Here is a 19,787-nt window from a genome sequence, read left to right as displayed (position 1 = left end):
GTGCAAGGAGGCAGTGGAGTCCCAGAGGCTTTCTATTGTAGCCTCACATTGTGTGATCACACCTAGAGAAGAGGAAGGGCTGTTGTCACCCTCCTAGAGAGCTCTGGCTCCAGACCTGTTTGTGTTCACGATCTCTGATTGCGTAGTTCCTGTTTGGAGACCAGAGATGTCGAGATCTCTCTCACAATCTATTATGAAAGAATTAGGATTTTAGGGTAGGGTGGAAGCTCTAGTGTGGTGGGTAAGCAAAAGCATCAAACCATTTGAAGACCACAACCAAAGCAGCTAAAAAAAGTTCCTTAAGTGCTGGTTATGGAGTGTTCCTTTGCAAATGGGTCCATAGTACATTATGTAATAATTTGTCTCCATATACTATCAGTCGATTATATTGCTGCGAAATAGTCTCCTATCTCTGGGTGGACTCTCTGCTGTCCTTATCAGTTTAGTCTCGTCGGTCATCCCTGCCTTCTCTCGTTTATGCTCTTTGTCATTCCCTCCCTCTTTTTATGGACTGGGTGCTCCTGTGAACCACCACCACCTCAGTCCCTAGCAGAGAAGACCGAGAGGCTAACGTTGACACGATTTTCTTCTACTTATATTAGCAGATGCGGCGTTGCATAATGGGTCAAAATCAGAACAGATGCAATGGCAGTGTTGTGTAATGTTCAATAATAACTGCTGGAAAACAGCCAACCTACTGTGCTTGAGACGTGTTTGGCAGTAGAGAGTGGCAGGGCATGAATCCTGCTAGTCCACTTCTCCAGTCACATCCACAGTGACTGAGCTGAATGCTAGAATTAGAAAATCAGTCTAGGCTTAGCTGTCCTGTCTGTCTCCTGATTATAAACTCAGCAATAAAAGAAACGTCCTCTCACTGTCAACTGTGTTTTTTTTCTGCAAACTTAACGTGTAAATATTTGTATGAACATAAGATTCAACAACTGAGACAAACTGAACAAGTTCCACAGACATGTGACTAACAAAAATGGAATAATGTGTCCCTGAACAGGGGGGGGTGGGTGGGGGGGATCAAAATCAAAAGTCTGTCAGTATCTGGTGTGGCCACCAGCTGCATTATGTACTGCAGTGCATCTCCTCCTCATGGACTGCACCAGATTTGCCAGTTCTTGCTGTGAGATGTTACCCCACTCTTCCACCAAGGCACCTGCAAGTTCGTGGACATTTCTGGGGGGAATGGCCCTAGCTCTCACCCTCCGATCCAACAGGTCCCAGACGTGCTCAATGGGATTGAGATCCGGGCTCTTCGCTGGCAATGGCAGAACACTGACATTCCTGTCTTGCAGGAAATCACTCACGGAATGAGCAGTATGGCTGGTGGCATTGTCATGCTGGAGGGTCATGTCAAGATGAGCCTGCAGGAAGGGTACCACATGAGGGAGGAGGATGTCTTCCCTGTAACGCACAGCTTTGAGATTTCCTGCAATGACAAGTTCAGTCCGACGATGATGCTGTGACACACCACCCCAGACCATGATGGACCCTCCACTTCCAAATCGATCCCGCTCCAGAGTACAGGCCTCGGTGTAACGCTCATTCTTCCAACGATAAACGCGAATCCGACCATCACCCCTTGTGAGACAACCTCGACTCGTCAGTGAAGAGCACTTTTTGCCAGTCCTATCTGGTCCATTGACGGTGGGTTTGTGCCCATAGATGACAATGTTGCCGGTGATGTCTCGTGAGGACCTGCCTTTACAACAGGCCTTCAAGCCTTCGGTCCAGCCTCTCCGCAATAGGCTGAGAGTCTGAGCACTGATGAAGGACTTGTGCCTTCCTTGTGTAACTCAGGCAGTTGTTTCCATCCTGTACCTGTCCTGCAGGTGTGATGTTCGGATGTACCTGTGCAGGTGTTGTTACACGTGGTCTGCCACTGCGAGGACGATCAGCTGTCCGTCCTGTCTCCCTTTTAGCGCTGTCTTAGGCGTCTCACAGTACGGACATTGCAATTTTATTACCTTTTATTATGACCACATCTGCAGTCCTCATGCCTCCTTGCAACATGCCTAAGGCACGTTCACGCAGATGAGCATGGACCCTGGGCATCTTTCTTTTTGTATTTTTCAGTCTGTAGAAAGGCCTCTAGTGTCCTACGTTTTCATAACTGTGACCTTAATTGCCTACCGTCTGTAAGCTGTTAGTATCTTAACGACCATTCCACAGGTGCATGTTCATTAATTGTTTATGGTTAATTGAACAAGCATGGGAACAGTGTTTAAAATTTTTCAATGGAGATCTGTGAAGTTATTTAGATTTTTACGAATGATCTTTCCTGAGAAAGGGACGTTTTTCTTTTTTTGCTGAGTTGATATTAATGTACTGGACCCCTGGTTCCAGAACTAAGTGAAGGTTGAGGAGTGAAGATAACAGATTCCACAGCATTCTGGATCTGCGGGGTGAGGGGCCTAACGTGAGAAACGTTTCCCCAGGCTGTTGCGTGGTGGTAGAGAGCGGGAGTCCACTGCCCTGTGTGTGGTGCTGTCTTAGGGAGTGAGTGAGGGCCCAGTGCAGCAGCTAGGTGGAGTGAGCACCTATGAGACCTGGCACCAGGTGAAGTAGAGACCACAACTTTGACCTTCATATTGATTGATTGCCCTGATGCAAAAATGCTAATTGAGGATGGGGCTTCTTGCAGAAGGATAATGTGAGCAGCGTACTAAAGGGAGAGGGAGGAGGTATGAACTTGAATAATACACCATTGAGAAGCCTGACTGCATCTGTGGTTGGCCCCTCACCATCTTGTAGGACCACAAATTATGAAATCATGTCGTGACAAACATCCCCTCAGCCAATCTCATTCCCAACGCCTTGTCAACATTTGCTGCATCACATGACGCAAGTCTGTCACAACTACGCAGAACCAACTCATTTAGGGCCGTTATTATTACTGCCACCTACATTTGCCCACATATCGTTATTGTGTCTTACATCATTACTGTTATCCCAACAGATTGTCTTCATTCATGGAGTACATGTGGGCCACAGCAACCCACCATGTAACTGGCCCAGTTTCACAAATACTTTATGGAAGAATGCAATCTGTTGAAAGGCTTTTTTTTAATGATCGGCGTGGAGCTAAGCTTGTGGTGGCCTCTGCAGTAGCAGCAGCGTTTCACAAATAGAACCCCCCCCCTTGCCTATGCAGCCTCATTTCGCTGCCTCTTTTTAGGATTACTAGGTGTGTGTATGTGTGTGATTATCTAGCACATAGCGAGAGGCTCTTCACAATAGGCATAAAATACACTAGACTGTTTTAGCCTGGAGAAAATGGAGTTTCATTTTTCACTGCCGTAGATGTAATTATCTAATTCAAGTTAATCAGCCTTGATCAATACTGTGGACAGGGGGCCATAAAACACTACCTGGTCGGCATTGGAGCCTGAAGATGTGCAGTTAAACATGAGGCGCTGTGAAATATTTCCATAATGGACATAATGTAACAGTGGTGTGTGTTATCCCATCTGTGAAATAGGCCTGTGAAATACCTCTTCTGTTATAACAGTAGTCCATAGTCTAAGCCCTCCTTTGGAGATAAAAAAAACCCATTCTAAATCCCATTATCAAATGAGGTTTATCTGGGGTGTATTTGTTTTAAACAAGTCTGAATGAGTCAGTGAACGACCTGAGGAATGTTCAGTTTACTCATTTAGTTAATAGACAGCAGTGAAGGAGACGTGAACACAGTGTGTACAGCAGGATGGAGAGAGAGAATAGTGCTTTGCCCTTTTTTGTTATGTTGACTAGTGGGCTAGAAAAACCATTAGAAAGTAAATAGATGAATGTTTACGAGAGCATGGAACCTACTTTACTATCTCTGCACCAACTGGCCCAACGCTCTTAACCACTAGGCTACCTGCCACCCATAGTTCAGTCTCCTCTCCCCCCTCTGCTATTCTCTGCATAATAAATTATTTTCATGCATCCGAAATGGTTCCCTAGTGCACTGCTTTAGATTAGAGCCGCTGTGTATAGTGCACTATGTAAGGAATAGTGTGCCATTTCAGACATATCCATTGAACTTAATCACATGGTGCTTCAGGGGAAAAGACTGAGTCATGTTATGTGTTGTAGAGACAGGAACATCCTGGATATGGACGGAGGCCCGCTGTGTTTACTCATAACCTTTGTGGTTGTTGTGTAAATAATGCATTGGCCTCTATTACCAGAAGTGTGTGTGTGTGTGTGTGTGTACTATCCTATCATATGGCTAATAATGTCAGCTTGTATAACAGAGATTAAATCACCACTGTTTTATTGATGCATCCATGTGTCTTACACCATCTTTCTGTCTCATTTTCTCTCCAGCATCAAGTTACTGGCCGTCCAAGACCTGGTAGAGAGGGAGGCCCTTGACAAGGTACAGTGTAGAAGTCCCTTACTTCACCTACTAGATAAAACACCTTTTCTTATTGATTTGGGGAGTAAAGCTGTGTGTACCTATTAGTCCACCAGTACAGATCATCTTTATGTTTGTGATAATTATGAGATGCTCTTGACAATAAAAACATGTAGCGATCCTCCCTCGATTGCTGTCTCTCTCACCCACTTAACCTTCTGTTCTTTCTCAATTAAACATAATTCTCTTTCTCCCTCTCTCTTCTCTCTCTCTCTCTCTCTCACTCACACAGCTGTTACTAAAAGTCTGCTCCAGCACTGATATAAACACCAATATCATCTAGACACTGGCCAATATTTTACTTGTACACACAAATGATCTGATCTGTTATCTATACGTCTATCCAGTTAACTGAGTGCATATTCACCAAACATCACCGTCCTATTGCTTCATTATCGTACATCAGGCAGCCCCTAGATATGACCTTCTCTGATTCTGTCCACAGCTACATTCTCCTGACCTCATTACCAAAGTAGAGTACAGATGTGCATAGAGAACCCCTAATGGGTTGATGACATTACATCCAGTAATGGAGAAGCAGGTATTTTAGCGGTATACAGCAGCATACCAGGGCAGTGTCCCCCATCTCTATCTCCTCGCACTCGTAAAGAAGACACCCTCTCCCTTTCTCCACACCTACCGTAGCAACTACTGACTTATTTATAGTGGTGAAAGCACAGGAGAGTGGCTTCACAGTTCACACTCTAAATGTTTGCCTTGAAATAGAACATAGTTTACACCGAGGGGGAGAGAGACCGTATGTGATGTGCTCCTGGAAAGAGAACTAGGTCGGCAGAGCTGCTGTCTCTCAGAGAGAGTTACAGAGAGAAAGGTCCTCTCTAAAGAGAGGGATTGATAGTTTCTCTCTAAAGAGAGGAGTGAAGAGAGCTGAAAGGAAAATATAGGCGGAAGGAAGGGGGTTGCTCTATGAAGAGAAATTATCCATCGATTCCTCTTTCCGCTCGTCTTCCACATATAAAATGTTCTCTCTCTCCCTCTATCTCTGCAATGCAGGCAGTCAGTGAGTCATGAAGTCTGAACGGTTCTGATTTCACACCAAACCCAAAGGCTACGCAGGCTGCCAGAGACTCTATCGGTCACTGCTCTAACATCACATCTGTCCCCCTTGTCTTATTCCCCCAACTAATTCATCAACTCCCTGCAGGGATTCTTTAACTCTCCAATGGAATTCCACAAATTGAATGTTAGATAAAATTACAAAACTGAAATTACTTTATTTTTTCACCTTTATTTAACCAGGTAGGCCAGTTGAGAACAAGTTCTCATTTACAACTGCGACCTGGCCAAGAGAGCAAAGCAGTGCGACCAAAAAAAACAACAGAGTTACACATAGGAAAAGTCTATATACAGTGTGTGCAAATGTAGTAAGATTAGGGAGGGAAGGCAATAAATAGGCCATAATGGTTTCATAGCTTCCAGTTGAGAGTTCCTCCCCAATAATCAGACAAAACAAGATTTAACTGTAGATACATACAGTGCATTCATAAAGTATTCATACCTGACTTTTTCCACATTTTGTTACGTTACAGCCTCATTCTTAAATTGATTTTCTTTTTAAACATCTATCTACATGTAATACCCCGTAATGAGAAAGTGAAAACATGTTTTTAGAATTTCTTGCAAATGTATTACAAATAAAAAACGGATAGCTTATTTACATAAGTATTCAGACCCTTTTGCTATTGAGCTCCGGTGCATCTGGTTTCCATTGATCATGCTTGATGTTTCTACAACTTGATTGGAGTCCACCTGTGAGAAATTCAAATGATTGTTAATGATTTAGAAAGGCACACACCTGTCTATATAAGGTCTCACCGTTGACAGTGCATGTGAGAGCAAAAACCAAGTCATGAAGTCGAAGAAATTGTCCGTAGAGCTCTGAGACAGGATTGTGTCAAGGCACAGATCTGGGGAAGGGCACCAAAAAATTTCTGCAGCGTTGAAGGTCCCCAAGAACACAGTGGCCTCCATTTTTAAATGGAAGTCATTTGGAACTACCAAGACTGAGCAATCGGGGGAGAAGGGCCTTGGTCAGGGAGCTGACCAAGAACCCAATGGTCACTCTGACAGAGCTCCAGAGTTCCTCCATGGAGATGGTTGACCTTCTGGAAGGTTCTTCCATCTCTGCAGCTTTCTACCAGTCAGGCCTTTATGGTAAAGTGGCCAGAAGGAAACCACTCCTCAGTAAAAGGCACATGACAGCCCACTTGGAGTTTGCCAAAAGGCACCTAAAGGACTCATGAACCATGAGAAAGAAGATTCACTGGTCTGATGATTGAACTATTTGGCCTGAATGCCAAGTGTCACATCTGGAGGAAACCTGGCACCATCCCTACGGTGAAGCATGGTGGTGGTATCATGCTGTGGGATGTTTTTCAGTAGCAGGGACTGGGAGGCTAGTCAGGATCGAGGGAAAGATGTACAGAGAGATGCTTGATAACCTGCTCCAGAGCTCGCAGGACCTCAGACTGGGGCAACAATTCACTTTTCAACAGGACAATGACCTTAAGCACACAGCCAAGACAATGCAGGAGTGGCTTCGGGACAAGTCTCGGAATGTCTTTGAGTGGCCCAGCCAGAGCCCGGACTTGAACCCAATCAAACATCTCTGGAGAGACCTGAAAATAGCTGTGCAGCAACGCTCCCCATCCAACCTGACAGAGCTTGAGAGGATCTGCAGAGAAGAATGGGAGAAACTCCCCAAATAAAGGTGTGCCACGCTTGTAGCGTCAAACCCAAGAAGACTCCAGGCTGTAATCGCTGATTTGAGCAGCTGCCTCCAGGGGTGATGGCACTACTACTGGACAAACCCACAACACAAATACAATATTTGATTGGCTTTCTGTCATTTGTTTACCTTTAATCTCTGCAAATATGGTCAACACATCTTATGAGGTGTCCATCTGTGATGCAGCATGACACAGCACATGCTATGACACTATGACTAAAGCAGCAGTTTGAGTTGGCGTATTTACTGACGGTTGACATTTTTCACTGTTTAGTCACTCCAAGCATGTAGCAGTCTTGGTCACTGTTTTCTTGTTCTGTTTTGTTGTTAAGGAACCTTCTGTGGTTTATGGTGAATTACTGAGCAATGATTCCTTTTCCCCTAAAGATTACTCATGGTGTTCTTCTAGTTGTTTACCAGGCTTTGCTAGTGTGAGCTTCAGAACAACTTGACTGTGTCAACCTGAGTTTCATTAGGGTTGAGGCTGACTGGCAGTAGGGACTTTCACATACACATTTCTTAGCCCAGTGCTAGCATTAAACCTAGGTTAAATCTGACCAAGGTGACTTGCCCTTGTTTCACACAAGCACTTGTTAACCCTGGGCTAACCAAACAACAATCAGTAGTAGAGCAACATGGTGGAGGTAACCATCATCTAGTCAGTTGGTTACATCACAACACACACCCACACTATTTACAATTTTCACCCTTACGAACACCCCCCACAATATTGCTGTCTATCTTCCCGTTTCACACTCCCACGCATTTCCTTTTTTCTTTCCCTCAGACTAGTACTGTATTTATCTATTGTGTAACAGTAGTGAAACGTGGTAGTCGTGTGGATTTGCTATGCTTCCTTATTTCCATGACAACAAGTAACTATCTGGAATAAAGCACTCACTGCTGCTAAAACATCCAATGTCTCCATGGTGACCAGGTACAGTGTTTTATGGCCCCCTGTCCGCAGTATTGATCAAGGCTGATTAACTTTAATTCGGGCTGCCCCCCTTTTGAAGGCCCTTTGATCAACCAGGGGGATGGCTCAGTCAGTCTCAACTTACTGTTGCGAGTTACAATAGGTGCAATTTTGAAATTTGATTGGGCGTTAAGTTTTTCTCTTATGTCAGTCACTGATAGTCAGTCCATGTCAACTAAATATTTTTTGATTGGTAAATTAGTCTATCTAAACTTGTAGTATTCATGGATGAATAACTGCCAAGGGGGGCCATGATGCTTCGAGGGTGGCTGTTGTCTGTGTGCAGAGGGTCCCTGGTTCGAGCCCAGGTTGGGGCGAGGAGAGGGACGGAAGCTATACTGTTACACCTGTATTTAGTTTTCATGCTAGTGAGGGCCGAGAATCCACTCTCACATAGGTACGTGGTTGCAAAGGGCATCCATTTCTTAACAGCGCGATTTGCCAAGACAGGATACTCTGACCACAGCCCAATCCAAAAATCTGGCAGTGGCTTTTGATTTATATTCAATTTTCAGAGAACAACCCTGTTGCGATTTCGATGAGGCTCTCTTGTTCAGATATCGGTAAGTGGACTGGAGGCAGGGCATGAAATGGATAATGAATCCAGGTGTTTGTCGTTCGTTTCGGGAAAGTACCTGCGTAATTGTGCACCCAGACACTCCGGTGCTCCGCTATCTCACATTTGACATTGTCCGTAAACTTGATGTCATTTGCACACAAAAAATCATACAATGATGGAAAGACCTGTGTTGTCCTTGTTAATGCAGACAGAAAAGTTCTCCAACTTCTTAATCATAGCCTCAATTTTGTCCCGCACATTGAATATAGTTGCGGAGAGTCCCTGTAATCCTAGATGCAGATCTGCATAATGCAGAAAATACACATATTCAGGGGCCTTGCTTTAACAAAGTTAACCATTTTCACTGTAGTGTCCAAAACATCTTTCAATCTGTCATGCATTCCCATGGCAGCAAGAGCCTCTCGTGGATGATGCAGTGGACCCAAGTGGTGTCGGGAGCAACTGCTTGCACGCGCGTTACCACTCCACTATGTCTCCCTGTCATGGATTTTGCACCATCAGTACAGATACAGACACATCTTGACCACCAAAGTCAATTTGATGTCACAAAGCTGTCCAGTATTTTAAAAATATCCTCTCCTGTTGTCCTGGTTTCCAGTGGTTTGCAGAAGAGGATGTCTTCCTTAATTGACCCCCCATAAATGTAACGAACATATACCAGGAGCTGTGCCGGGCCCGCCACGTCTGTTAACTCATCCAGCTGTAACGCATTTAATTCACTAGCTTGTATACGAAGCAGTAATTGTTTCAAAACATCTCCTGCCATATCACTGATGCGTCGTGAAACAGTGTTTGATGAAAACATTGTCTGTATAGTGTTTTTTTTTTTTGGCCTTTTCCCCCCAGCATTGTCCCAGTCATATCCATGGCAGCAGGAAGAATTAAGTCCTCCACAATAGTATGGGGCTTTCCTGTTATAGCCACTCGGTAACTCACCATATAAGACGCTTCTAGACCCTTCCTATTAATGGTATCTATTGCTTTTATACGTCTTACTACTTACTATACATGTCTTACTATTTTTCTAATTGTCATGTTTCTAAATGTCTGCGCAAGACTGAAGGTTTCCTGCGAGACAGTAACGGTTAATGTGATTGGATGTTAATTATTTGACTAGGCTACCTGTATTTGACATTGTGTTATTTTGCTGAACACCAGATGGTTTAATTTTATTTTTGGCTGTGAAACAAGGCTACTCAGGCGAGGGTGGGGGGTGGGGGAAACCCTCATCCAAATGTATAGCCCCTTTGGAAAATATAAATGTACTGTTTTGAAAATGTGAAGGGTAAAAAATGATGTGAATCCCATTTATATTTTGCATTGCCCCGACAGTATTGCGTACCCCAGTTTGGGAATAGCTGTGCTAGATTACATTCGCAGGTCTCGGGAGCTGTGCCAAGGCCTCCTCTATACACACGTCTTGGTTCATCCCTGGTTGAATTATGGCTGTGTGTTTATTGTTCCTGGGTAGAGCTGCCTTCCATCCATCCTCATATCTCCCTCCACTTCTGTCGGATCCAGGCATCATGGCGATAGTAAATCCTGCTTGTTTTCTTCCGGCTGCCATTTTGAAACTTTTGTTATTAGCATCATTTATGGTGGGCTACTTGTCGCTGTGTCAGACTGAGTTGGTTCTTGACGTTAATGAGGCTGACGGGAGAGGACGATGGGGTATTTATTGATGGTAGTCACACTGCGTTACAGACCCTCTGCTTTTCTGGTTCCCCGTAGGGAAGCTCTCCCTCCAGGACTTATAGTAGACCTGGTAGCAGCTCAGCCAGGAAAAGTAAAACTTTCTCCCATTCCATCATTGACAAACTTCAGTGACGTTCCAACACTAATGGTGTCTGGTGCACCCTGAAATACATTTGGTCACTTCCTTTTTCTGAGTCTATTTCCTGTAGAATACTTGAGGTAATTTCAAATTGTATAATTTTGGTTTAAAGGTATCATTTGAGGAGACATTTCAGTTATATCTTTCACTTCATACTAAAACAGTGCTCATTTATTTGTATGTATTTTAAATATCTTCTATGGCTATTTTAAGAACAGATCATAGAGGATAAATAAACATAGAGACAAAAATTGTGTTGACTGTAGTTGTGATGTACTGCTCTGTGTAGTCCTACACACCCTACATCTATTGCAATGCCCACTTCATTCAAATGGAATGATGAGAATGTAGAATGACTAGTACACTATTTCAATGGTCGACTGTCCGGTGTTGTGTAAAAATACGTACCCCTCTATTGTGTTGCAGTTCTGTGTGGAACTGAACCAGGGCTCGTTGGACAGCGTGCGGAAGTGGAGAGGACCACGGGGAGTCTGGAAGAGTACCGTCTCTGAGAAACCCACAGGACTGTTCAACAAGGTAGGGGTACTGATTACATCACTGCACAAAAAAAAGAATTATTTCCCATTCTGTCGGTCTTTCTTGCTTCTTGCTCTTTTTCCAACTCTCTCCCGCTCTGTTCCCCCCCTCCAACCCCTCTCTCACATCCCATCTGAAACAGACCACCCATCTCAATAGTTCACACAGCCAAGATGTAAACACAGCCATTATCAGTAAAACATGTAATAACCCTATAAACTCTTGAACAACCTTTCTACACTCATTAAACAGAACCAACTAAGGGGTTGTTATCAGTAACCAGACGTAGCAAAATAGTTCACATGATCTAAGGCCTGCTGTAGGGATCAAAGGTCTAGTACAGTATGATTTAAAAGGGGGTTGATTTATGGGACCCTTTTTAGAGGACCTTTCAGTTCCCAGAATGTCTGTCTTAAACCACTAAGAATCTCTCTGAGAGGACACACACACACACTCTGTCTTCCCGACCACCAGAAGGCGTAAATAGCAGTGTTTATCCTCAGAGGAAGTTAGTCCTGATATAACATCTAATTAATTTATATAGCCCTTTGTACATCAGCTGATATCTCAAAGTGCTGTACAGAAACCCAGCCTAAAACCCCAAACAGCAAGCAATGCAGGTGTTGAAGCACGTTGGCTAGGAAAAACTCCCTAGAAAGGCCAAAACCTAGGAAGAAACCTAGAGAGGAACCAGGCTATGAAGGGTGGCCAGTCCTCTTCTGGCTGTGCCGGGTGGAGATTATAACAGAACATGGCCAAGATGTTCAAATGTTCATAAATGACCAGCATGGTTAAATAATAGGTCTGGGACAGTTAGCACGTCCGGTGAACAGGTCAGGATTCCATAGCCGCAGGCAGAACAGTTGAAACTGGAGCAGCAGCACGGCCAGGTGGACTGGGGACAGCAAGGAGTCAACATGCCAGGTAGTCCTGAGGCATGGTCCTAGGGCTCAGGTCCTCCGGGAGAGAGAGAGAGAGAATTAGAGAGAGCATACTTCAAGTCACACAGGACACCGGATAAGACAGGAGAAGTACTCCAGATATAACAAACTGACCCTAGACCTCCGACACAAAGTACTGCAGCATAAATACTGGAGGCTGAGACAGGAGGGGTCAGGAGACACTGTCGCCCCATCCAACGATACCCCCCGGAAAGGGCCAAACAGGAAGGATATAACCCCACCCACTTTGCCAAAGCACAACCCCACACCACTAGAGGGATATCTTCAACCACCAACTTACCATCCTGAGACGAGGCCGAGTATAGCCCACAAAGATCTCCGCCACGGGACAACCCAAGGGGGGGCGCCAACCCAGACAGGAAGATCACATCAGTGACTCAACCCACTCAAGTGACGCACCCCTCCTAGGGACGGCATGAAAGAGCACCAGTAAGCCAGTGACTCAGCCCCTGTAATAGGGTTAGAGGCAGAGAATCCCAGTGGAAAGAGGGGAACCGGCCAGGCATAGAGAGAAAGGGCAGTTCGTTGCTTCAGAGCCTTTCCGTTCATCTTCACACTCCTGGGCCAGACTACAGTCAATCATATGACCCACTGAAGAGTTGAGTCTTCAGAAAAGACTTAAAGGTTGAGCCCGAGTTTGCGTCTCTCACATGGGTAGGCAGACCATTCCATAAAAATGGAGCTCTATAGGAGAAAGCCCTGCCTCCAGCTGTTTGCTTAGAAATTATAGGGACAATTAGGAGGCCTGCGTCTTGTGACCATAGCGTATGTGTAGGTATGTACGGCAGGACCAAATCAGAGAGGTAGGTAGGAGCAAGCCCATGTAATGATTTGTAGGTTAGCAGTAAAACCTTTAAATCAGCCCTTGCCTTGACAGGAAGCCAGTGTAGGGAGGCTAGCACTGGAGTAATATGATCACATTTTTTGGTTCTCGTCAGGATTCTAGCAGCCGTATTTAACACTAACTGAAGTTTATTTTGTGCTTTATCCGGGTAGCCGGAAAGTAGAGCATTGTAGTAGTCTAATCTAGAAGTAACAAAAGCATGGATTAATTTTTCTGCATCATTTTTGGACAAAGTTTCTGATTTTTGCAATGTTACGTAGAAGCTGTCCTTGAAACAGTCTTGATATGTTCGTCAAAAGAGAGATCAGGGTCCAGAGTAACGCCGAGGTCCTTCACAGTTTTATTTGAGACGACTGTACAACCATCAAGATTAATTGTCAGATTCAACAGAAGATCTCTTTGTTTCTTGGGACCTAAAACAAGCATCTCTGTTTTGTCTGAGTTTAAAAGTAGAACGTTTGTAGCCATCCACTTCCTTATGTCTGAAAAACAGGCTTCTAGCGAGGGCAATTTTGGGGCTTCACCATGTTTCATTGAAATGTACAGCTGTGTGTCATCCGCATAGCAGTGAAAGTTAACATTTTATGTTTTCGAATGACATCCCCAAGAGGTAAAATATAACATAGTAGGGCCAAGCACAGGAAGCAGCTCTTTCTGTAGTTTAGTTGGAATAGGGTCCAGTATGCAGTTTGAAGGTTTAGAGGCCATGATTATTTTCATCATTGTGTCAAGAGATATAGTACTAAAGTACTTGAGTGTCTATCTTGATCCTAGGCCCTGGCAGAGTTGTGCAGACTCAGGACAACTGGCTTTGAAGGAATACGCAGATTTAAAGAGGAGTCCGTAATTTGCTTTCTAATAATCATGATCTTTTCTCAAAGAAGTTCATGAATTTATTACTGCTGAAGTGAAAGCCATCCTCACTTCAGGAATGCTGCTTTTTAGTTAGCTTTGCGACAGTATCAAAAATAAATTTCGGATTGTTCTTATTTTCCTCAATTAAGTTGGAAAAATAGGATGATCGAGCAGCAGTAAGGGCTCTTCGATACTGCACGGTATTGTCTTTCCAAGCTAGTCGGGCACCATTTCCGTTCCAATTTTCTGGAAGCTTGCTTCAGAGCTCGGATATTTTATGTATACCAGGGAGCTAATTTCTTATGAGAAATGTTTTTAGTTTTTAGGGGTGCAACTGCATCTAGGGTATTGCGCAAGGTTAAATTGAGTTCCTCAGTTAGGTGGTTAACTGATTTTTGTCCTCTGGCGTCCTTGGGTAGACAGAGGGAGTCTGGAAGGACATCAAGGAATCTTTGTGTTGTCTGTGAATTTATAGCATGACTTTTGATGCTCCTTGGTTGGGGTCTGAGCAGATTATTTGTTGCAATTGCAAACGTAATAAAATGGTGGTCCGATAGTCCAGGATTATGAGAAAAAACATTAAGATCCACAACATTTATTCCATGGGACAAAACTAGGTCAAAACCCACTGAGTCGATGATGGCTCCAAAAGCCTTTTGGAGTGGGTCTGTGGACTTTTCCATGTGAAGATTAAAGTCACCAAAAATGTGAATATTATCTTCTATGACTACAAGGTCCGATCGGAATTCAGGGAACTCAATGAGGAACGCTGTGGACCCTTGATAGAAACTTGAACTTTATTCTGTGGTGATGCCTCCAGTCAATAAGATGGATAGTACAGATGATGTGAAGGGGAGGGGGGGTTGAAAACAAATCCTCCCCTCAGACCTCTAGTACTGTCAGCCTCCCAGCTCTGTCCTCTAGTACTGTCAGCCTCACAGCCCTGTCTTCCCCTCTGTCCTCTAGTACTGTCAGCCTCCCAGCCTGGTCCTCCCCTCTCCTCTAGTACTGTCAGCCTCCCAGCCTGGTCCTCCGCTCTCCTCTAGTACTGTCAGCCTCCCAGCCCTGTCCTCCCCTCTGTCCTCTAGTACTGTCAGCCTCCCAGCCCTGTCCTCCCCTCTGTTCTCTTGTACTGTCAGCCTCCCAGCCCTGTCCTCTAGTACTGTCAGCCTCCCAGCCCTGTCCTCCCCTCTGTCCTCTAGTACTGTCAGCCTCCCAGCCCTGTCCTCTAGTACTGTCAGCCTCCCAGCCCTGTCCTCTAGTACTGTCAGCCTCCCAGCCCTGTCCTCTAGTACTGTCAGCCTCCCAGCCCTACTGTCAGCCTCCCAGCCCTACTGTCAGCCTCCCAGCCCTGTCCTCTTGTACTGTCAGCCTCCCAGCCCTGTCCTCTAGTACTGTCAGCCTCCCAGCCCTGTCCTCCCCTCTGTCCTCTAGTACTGTCAGCCTCCCAGCCCTGTCCTCTAGTACTGTCAGCCTCCCAGCCCTGTCCTCTAGTACTGTCAGCCTCCCAGCCCTGTCCTCTAGTACTGTCAGCCTCCCAGCCCTGTCCTCTAGTACTGTCAGCCTCCCAGCCCTGTCCTCTAGTACTGTCAGCCTCCCAGCCCTACTGTCAGCCTCCCAGCCCTGTCCTCTAGTACTGTCAGCCTCCCAGCCCTGTCCTCTAGTACTGTCAGCCTCCCAGCCCTGTCCTCTAGTACTGTCAGCCTCCCAGCCCTGTCCTCTAGTACTGTCAGCCTCCCAGCCCTGTCCGCTAGTACGGTCAGCCTCCCAGCCCTGTCCTCCCCTCTGTCCTCTTGTACTGTCAGCCTCCCAGCCCCGTCCTCCCCTCTGTCCTCTTGTACTGTCAGCCTCCCAGCCCTGTCCTCTTGTACTGTAAGCCTCCCAGCCCCGTCCTCTTGTACTGCCAGCCTCCCAGCCCCGTCCTCTAGTACTGTCAGCCTCCCAGCCCTGTCCTCCCCTCTGTCCTCTTGTACTGTCAGCCTCCCAGCCCTGTCCTCTTGTACTGTCAGCCTGTGTGATATAGATATAGTATAGAGGCTAGAGGCTGAGCTCTGTCCTCTTGTACTGTCAGCCTCCCAGCCCCGTCCTCTTGTACTGTCAGCCTCCCAGCCCCGTCCTCTTGTACTGTCAGCCTCCCAGCCCCGTCCTCTTGTACTGTCAGCCTCCCAGCCCGTCCTCTTGTACTGTCAGCCTCCCAGACCCGTCCTCTTGTACTGTCAGCCTCCCAGCCCGTCCTCTTGTACTGCCAGCCTCCCAGCCCTGTCCTCTAGTACTGTCAGCCTCCCAGCCCTGTCCTCCCCTCTGTCCTCTTGTACTGTCAGCCTCCCAGCCCTGTCCTCTAGTACTGTCAGCCTCCCAGCCCTGTCCTCTTGTACTGTCAGCCTGTGTGATATAGTATAGAGGCTGAGCTCTGTCCTGTTGTACTGTCAGCCTGTGTGATATAGTATAGAGGCTGAGCTCTGTCCTCTTGTACTGTCAGCCTGTGTGATATAGATATAGTATAGAGGCTGAGCCCTGTCCTCTTGTACTGTCAGCCTCCCAGCCCCGTCCTCTTGTACTGTCAGCCTCCCAGCCCCGTCCTCTAGTACTGTCAGCCTCCCAGCCCCGTCCTCTTGTACTGTCAGCCTCCCAGCCCCGTCCTCTAGTACTGTCAGCCTCCCAGCCCCGTCCTCTAGTACTGTCAGCCTCCCAGCCCGTCCTCTTGTACTGCCAGCCTCCCAGCCCTGTCCTCTAGTACTGTCAGCCTCCCAGCCCTGTCCTCCCCTCTGTCCTCTTGTACTGTCAGCCTCCCAGCCCTGTCCTCTAGTACTGTCAGCCTCCCAGCCCTGTCCTCTATTACTGTCAGCCTCCCAGCCCTGTCCTCTTGTACTGTCAGCCTGTGTGATATAGATATAGTATAGAGGCTGAGCTCTGTCGTCTTGTACTGTCAGCCTGTGTGATATAGATATAGTATAGAGGCTGAGCTCTGTCGTCTTGTACTGTCAGCCTGTGTGATATAGATATAGTTTAGTTGCTAGAGGCTGAGCTCTGGCTTTGGGAAGTGCACTGAAGACTGAGTTGACTCCAATACTGGTTCAAGGGCATCCTGGAAGTTGAACTAGTGTTCTTTATTCCTCTCTGTTTGACTCCCTGAGGGAAGGGAGGACGTTATTTGTCTGACTGTCTCCTGTTGTCCTCTCTCCTCCAGGGAGTCAGTTATTCTGGGTTCCTGTGGGACAGCTCTTCTGGGATTGACCTGAAAGATGCTTCAGTCCTGGAGAGTCCTGTCGTCAACGGCAACGGGATGCACCCCCACCCCCGGCCATATCTCGCCCACTTTTATGTAAGTCAACAAGTGTGTGTTTGGTTGGAACTCCCTAAACTAATAGAACGCATGAGTCATTTTATTGCCCCTATCAAAACCATTATTACCATATAATGTCCTCCCAGAGAGACTAACATCATTTTAATGGTTAATATGTGACTAGGTTGGATCGTTGGAGATGACAATGGTCAATGTCCACATGAGTGCTGGGGCTTGGGAGTCCAAATGTAGGAACCACACCTCTGAGGAAGTCAAGGCCCACAGACTGACCTCCAGGATCCAGGACACACTGAAAGGTCAGTAGCTGAAGGTCACCCTATTCTGTCTTTACTAACCTTACGTCCTCTTCCTTTATTCTTACCATCTTTCTCTTCAGTGGTTTAATGTTTTAGTTGAATTGACCTAGTTACAAAGCTAATGTAGCTACATTGCTAATGTCCATCTGTGGTTCATCTGTGTGACAGCTCAGAAGGGCCTGGTGGTGTTGGGAGACTTTGGCCTGCCCCCCCAGAGCAGTGAGCTGGACCAGCTGAGGAAGGAGAGGCTGAGCCCACTGGTGCCCCCCAACATGTTCACCAACATCAGCACCCGCTCCCCCAAGGGCTCCCTCTGTCTGGACAACATCTGGGTCAGCAAGTCACTGAAGAAGATCTACGCAGGTACGTCTGTTTGATGTCTACTGATGTAACTGTGTGTCGGTGTAACTAGAAATGGTATGAACGCTACATATTCTAACTGCATTAACATACCAATCTAACCATTGGCACATGAATGCTAGACTTGAATGTGTCTGTTAGTGTTATGAGCTTGGCTATGGGGTGATTTTAGTGCCACCAGGAATTGAATCTGAATGTGTTACCCTCTGACCTGTCTATCTCCATGTGTGTGCTGCCCCCTGCAGGACACTGCCTGGTGGTGCGAGAGGGCCTGACCAACCCCTGGATACCTGACAACTGGTCGTGGGGCGGGGTGGTGTCCGACCATTGTCCTGTCATGGCCGAGTTCTATGTGGACGTGGCACAGAAGGAGCTGAGAAACAGAGTTTCCGTGGTAGAGAGAGGAGAAAGTATGTCGAAACACGAGCGGTGACTGCGGCTCGCTGTCGCCACAGAGATACAGAAGGAAGATTGTGGCACGGTGGATGTGATATCAGACTGACTTGACTTTGCCCTGGACTGGATCCTGCTTTGGCCTGGGTTTTGCAGTGGATCGAAGGGTGGATTTACCTGGCGAATGTGAATTGAAGCACCGAGATTGCCTTTTTAGTTTCCTTTATCAATGTACAGTAGAGACTTATCATGACATTGTTTTGCAGTAAATAATTTAAAACTGATAGTGTGTTAGACATCAGTGTGCCAAAACATTTTTAAAATGTATATGAAATAAAAGGAAATGGACATTCCCTGTGCTCATCTTTGATATGAGATCCAACCACTAGAGCCCTAGCATGTTCATGTCTGTTAGTGTTATGAGCTTGGCTATGGAGTGATTTTAATGCCACCAGGAATTGAATCTGAATGTGTTACCCTAATACTATACAAGGAAACACAACTAATGTGAATTTCTCATGATTTTGTTGTACTTGTGCCTGTGACCTACAGTGTATTTGGAAGGTATTCTTACCCCTTCCCTTTTTCCACATTTTGTTATGTTACAGCCTTATTCTAAAATTGCTGAGGAAAAAAATAAATGTAATCAATCTACACACACTACCCCGTAATGACAAAGTGAAAACAGGCTTTTAGAATTGTTGCACATTTATTTTAAAAAATTATATTATTTCCATAACTATTCAGACCCTATGAGACTCAATTGAGCTCAGGTGCATCCTGTTTCAATTGATCATCCTAGAGATGTTTCTATAACTTGAATGGAGTCCACCTGTGGACATCTCAATTGGACATGATTTGGAAAGGCACAGACCTGTCTATATAAGGTCCCACAGATGACAGTGCATGTCAGAGCAAAAACCAAGCGGAGAAATCAAAGGAATAGTCCTTAGAGCTCCAGGACAGGATTGTGTCGAGGCAGAGATCTGGGGAAGGGTACCAAAACATTTCTGCAGCATTGAAGGTCCCCAAGAACACAGTGGCCTCCATCATTTTTAAATGGAAGAAGTTTGGATTCACTAGGACTCTTCCTTGAACTGGCCGATCGGCCAAACTGAGCAATCGGGGGAGAAGGGCTTTGGTCATGGAGGTGACCAATAACCCGATGCTTACTTTGACAGAGCTCCAGAGTGCCTCCGTGGAGATGGGAGAACCTTCAAGCAGGAGAGCCATCTTTGCGGCACTCCACCAATCAGGCCTTTATGGTAGACGGAAGCTTCTACTCTGTAAAAGGCACATGACAGCCCACTTGGAGTTTGCCAAAAGGCACCTAAAAGACTCCGACCATGAGAAACAAGAATATTTGGTCTGATGAAACCAAGATTGAACTCTTTGACCTGAATGCCAAGCGTCACATCTGGAGGAAACCTGGCACCATCCCTACAGTTGTATGCTGTGGGGAGGTTTTTCAGCAGCAGGAACTGGGAGATTAGTCAGGATCTAGGGAAAGATGAACGGAGCAAAGTACAGAGAGATCCTTGATGGAAAACCTGCTCAGGACCTCAGACTGGGGTGAAGGTTCACCTTCCAACAGGACAACGACCCTAAGCACACAGCCAGACCATGCAAGAGTGGCTTCGGGACAAGTCTCTGAATGTCTTTGAGTGGCCCAGCCAGAGCCCA

At 46.0% G+C, this 19,787-nt stretch overlaps 1 protein-coding gene across 1 annotated transcript in view; it reads left to right on the top strand.

The window, feature by feature from the left end:
* The window catches only part of LOC110488147 (endonuclease/exonuclease/phosphatase family domain-containing protein 1), a 28,277-nt gene extending 9,820 nt beyond the window's left edge, over positions 1 to 18,457 (top strand). Inside the window, exons 2-7 of the mRNA XM_036971216.2 lie at positions 4,324 to 4,375; positions 10,980 to 11,090; positions 16,939 to 17,073; positions 17,219 to 17,351; positions 17,520 to 17,714; positions 17,957 to 18,457. Coding sequence (XP_036827111.1) covers positions 4,324 to 4,375; positions 10,980 to 11,090; positions 16,939 to 17,073; positions 17,219 to 17,351; positions 17,520 to 17,714; positions 17,957 to 18,144 — 814 coding nt within the window. The 3' untranslated portion in view covers positions 18,145 to 18,457. The remainder of the gene's footprint in view (positions 1 to 4,323; positions 4,376 to 10,979; positions 11,091 to 16,938; positions 17,074 to 17,218; positions 17,352 to 17,519; positions 17,715 to 17,956) is intronic.
* Positions 18,458 to 19,787: the final 1,330 nt, after the last annotated feature.

The sequence above is a fragment of the Oncorhynchus mykiss genome, chromosome 30 (assembly GCF_057628025.1).
Source record: "Oncorhynchus mykiss isolate SJ-2025 chromosome 30, ASM5762802v1, whole genome shotgun sequence".
In the NCBI taxonomy this organism is placed as follows: Eukaryota; Metazoa; Chordata; class Actinopteri; order Salmoniformes; family Salmonidae; genus Oncorhynchus; species Oncorhynchus mykiss.
Note: the sequence above shows the minus strand (reverse complement) of the source record. Positions and strands in the feature narration are given on the sequence as shown.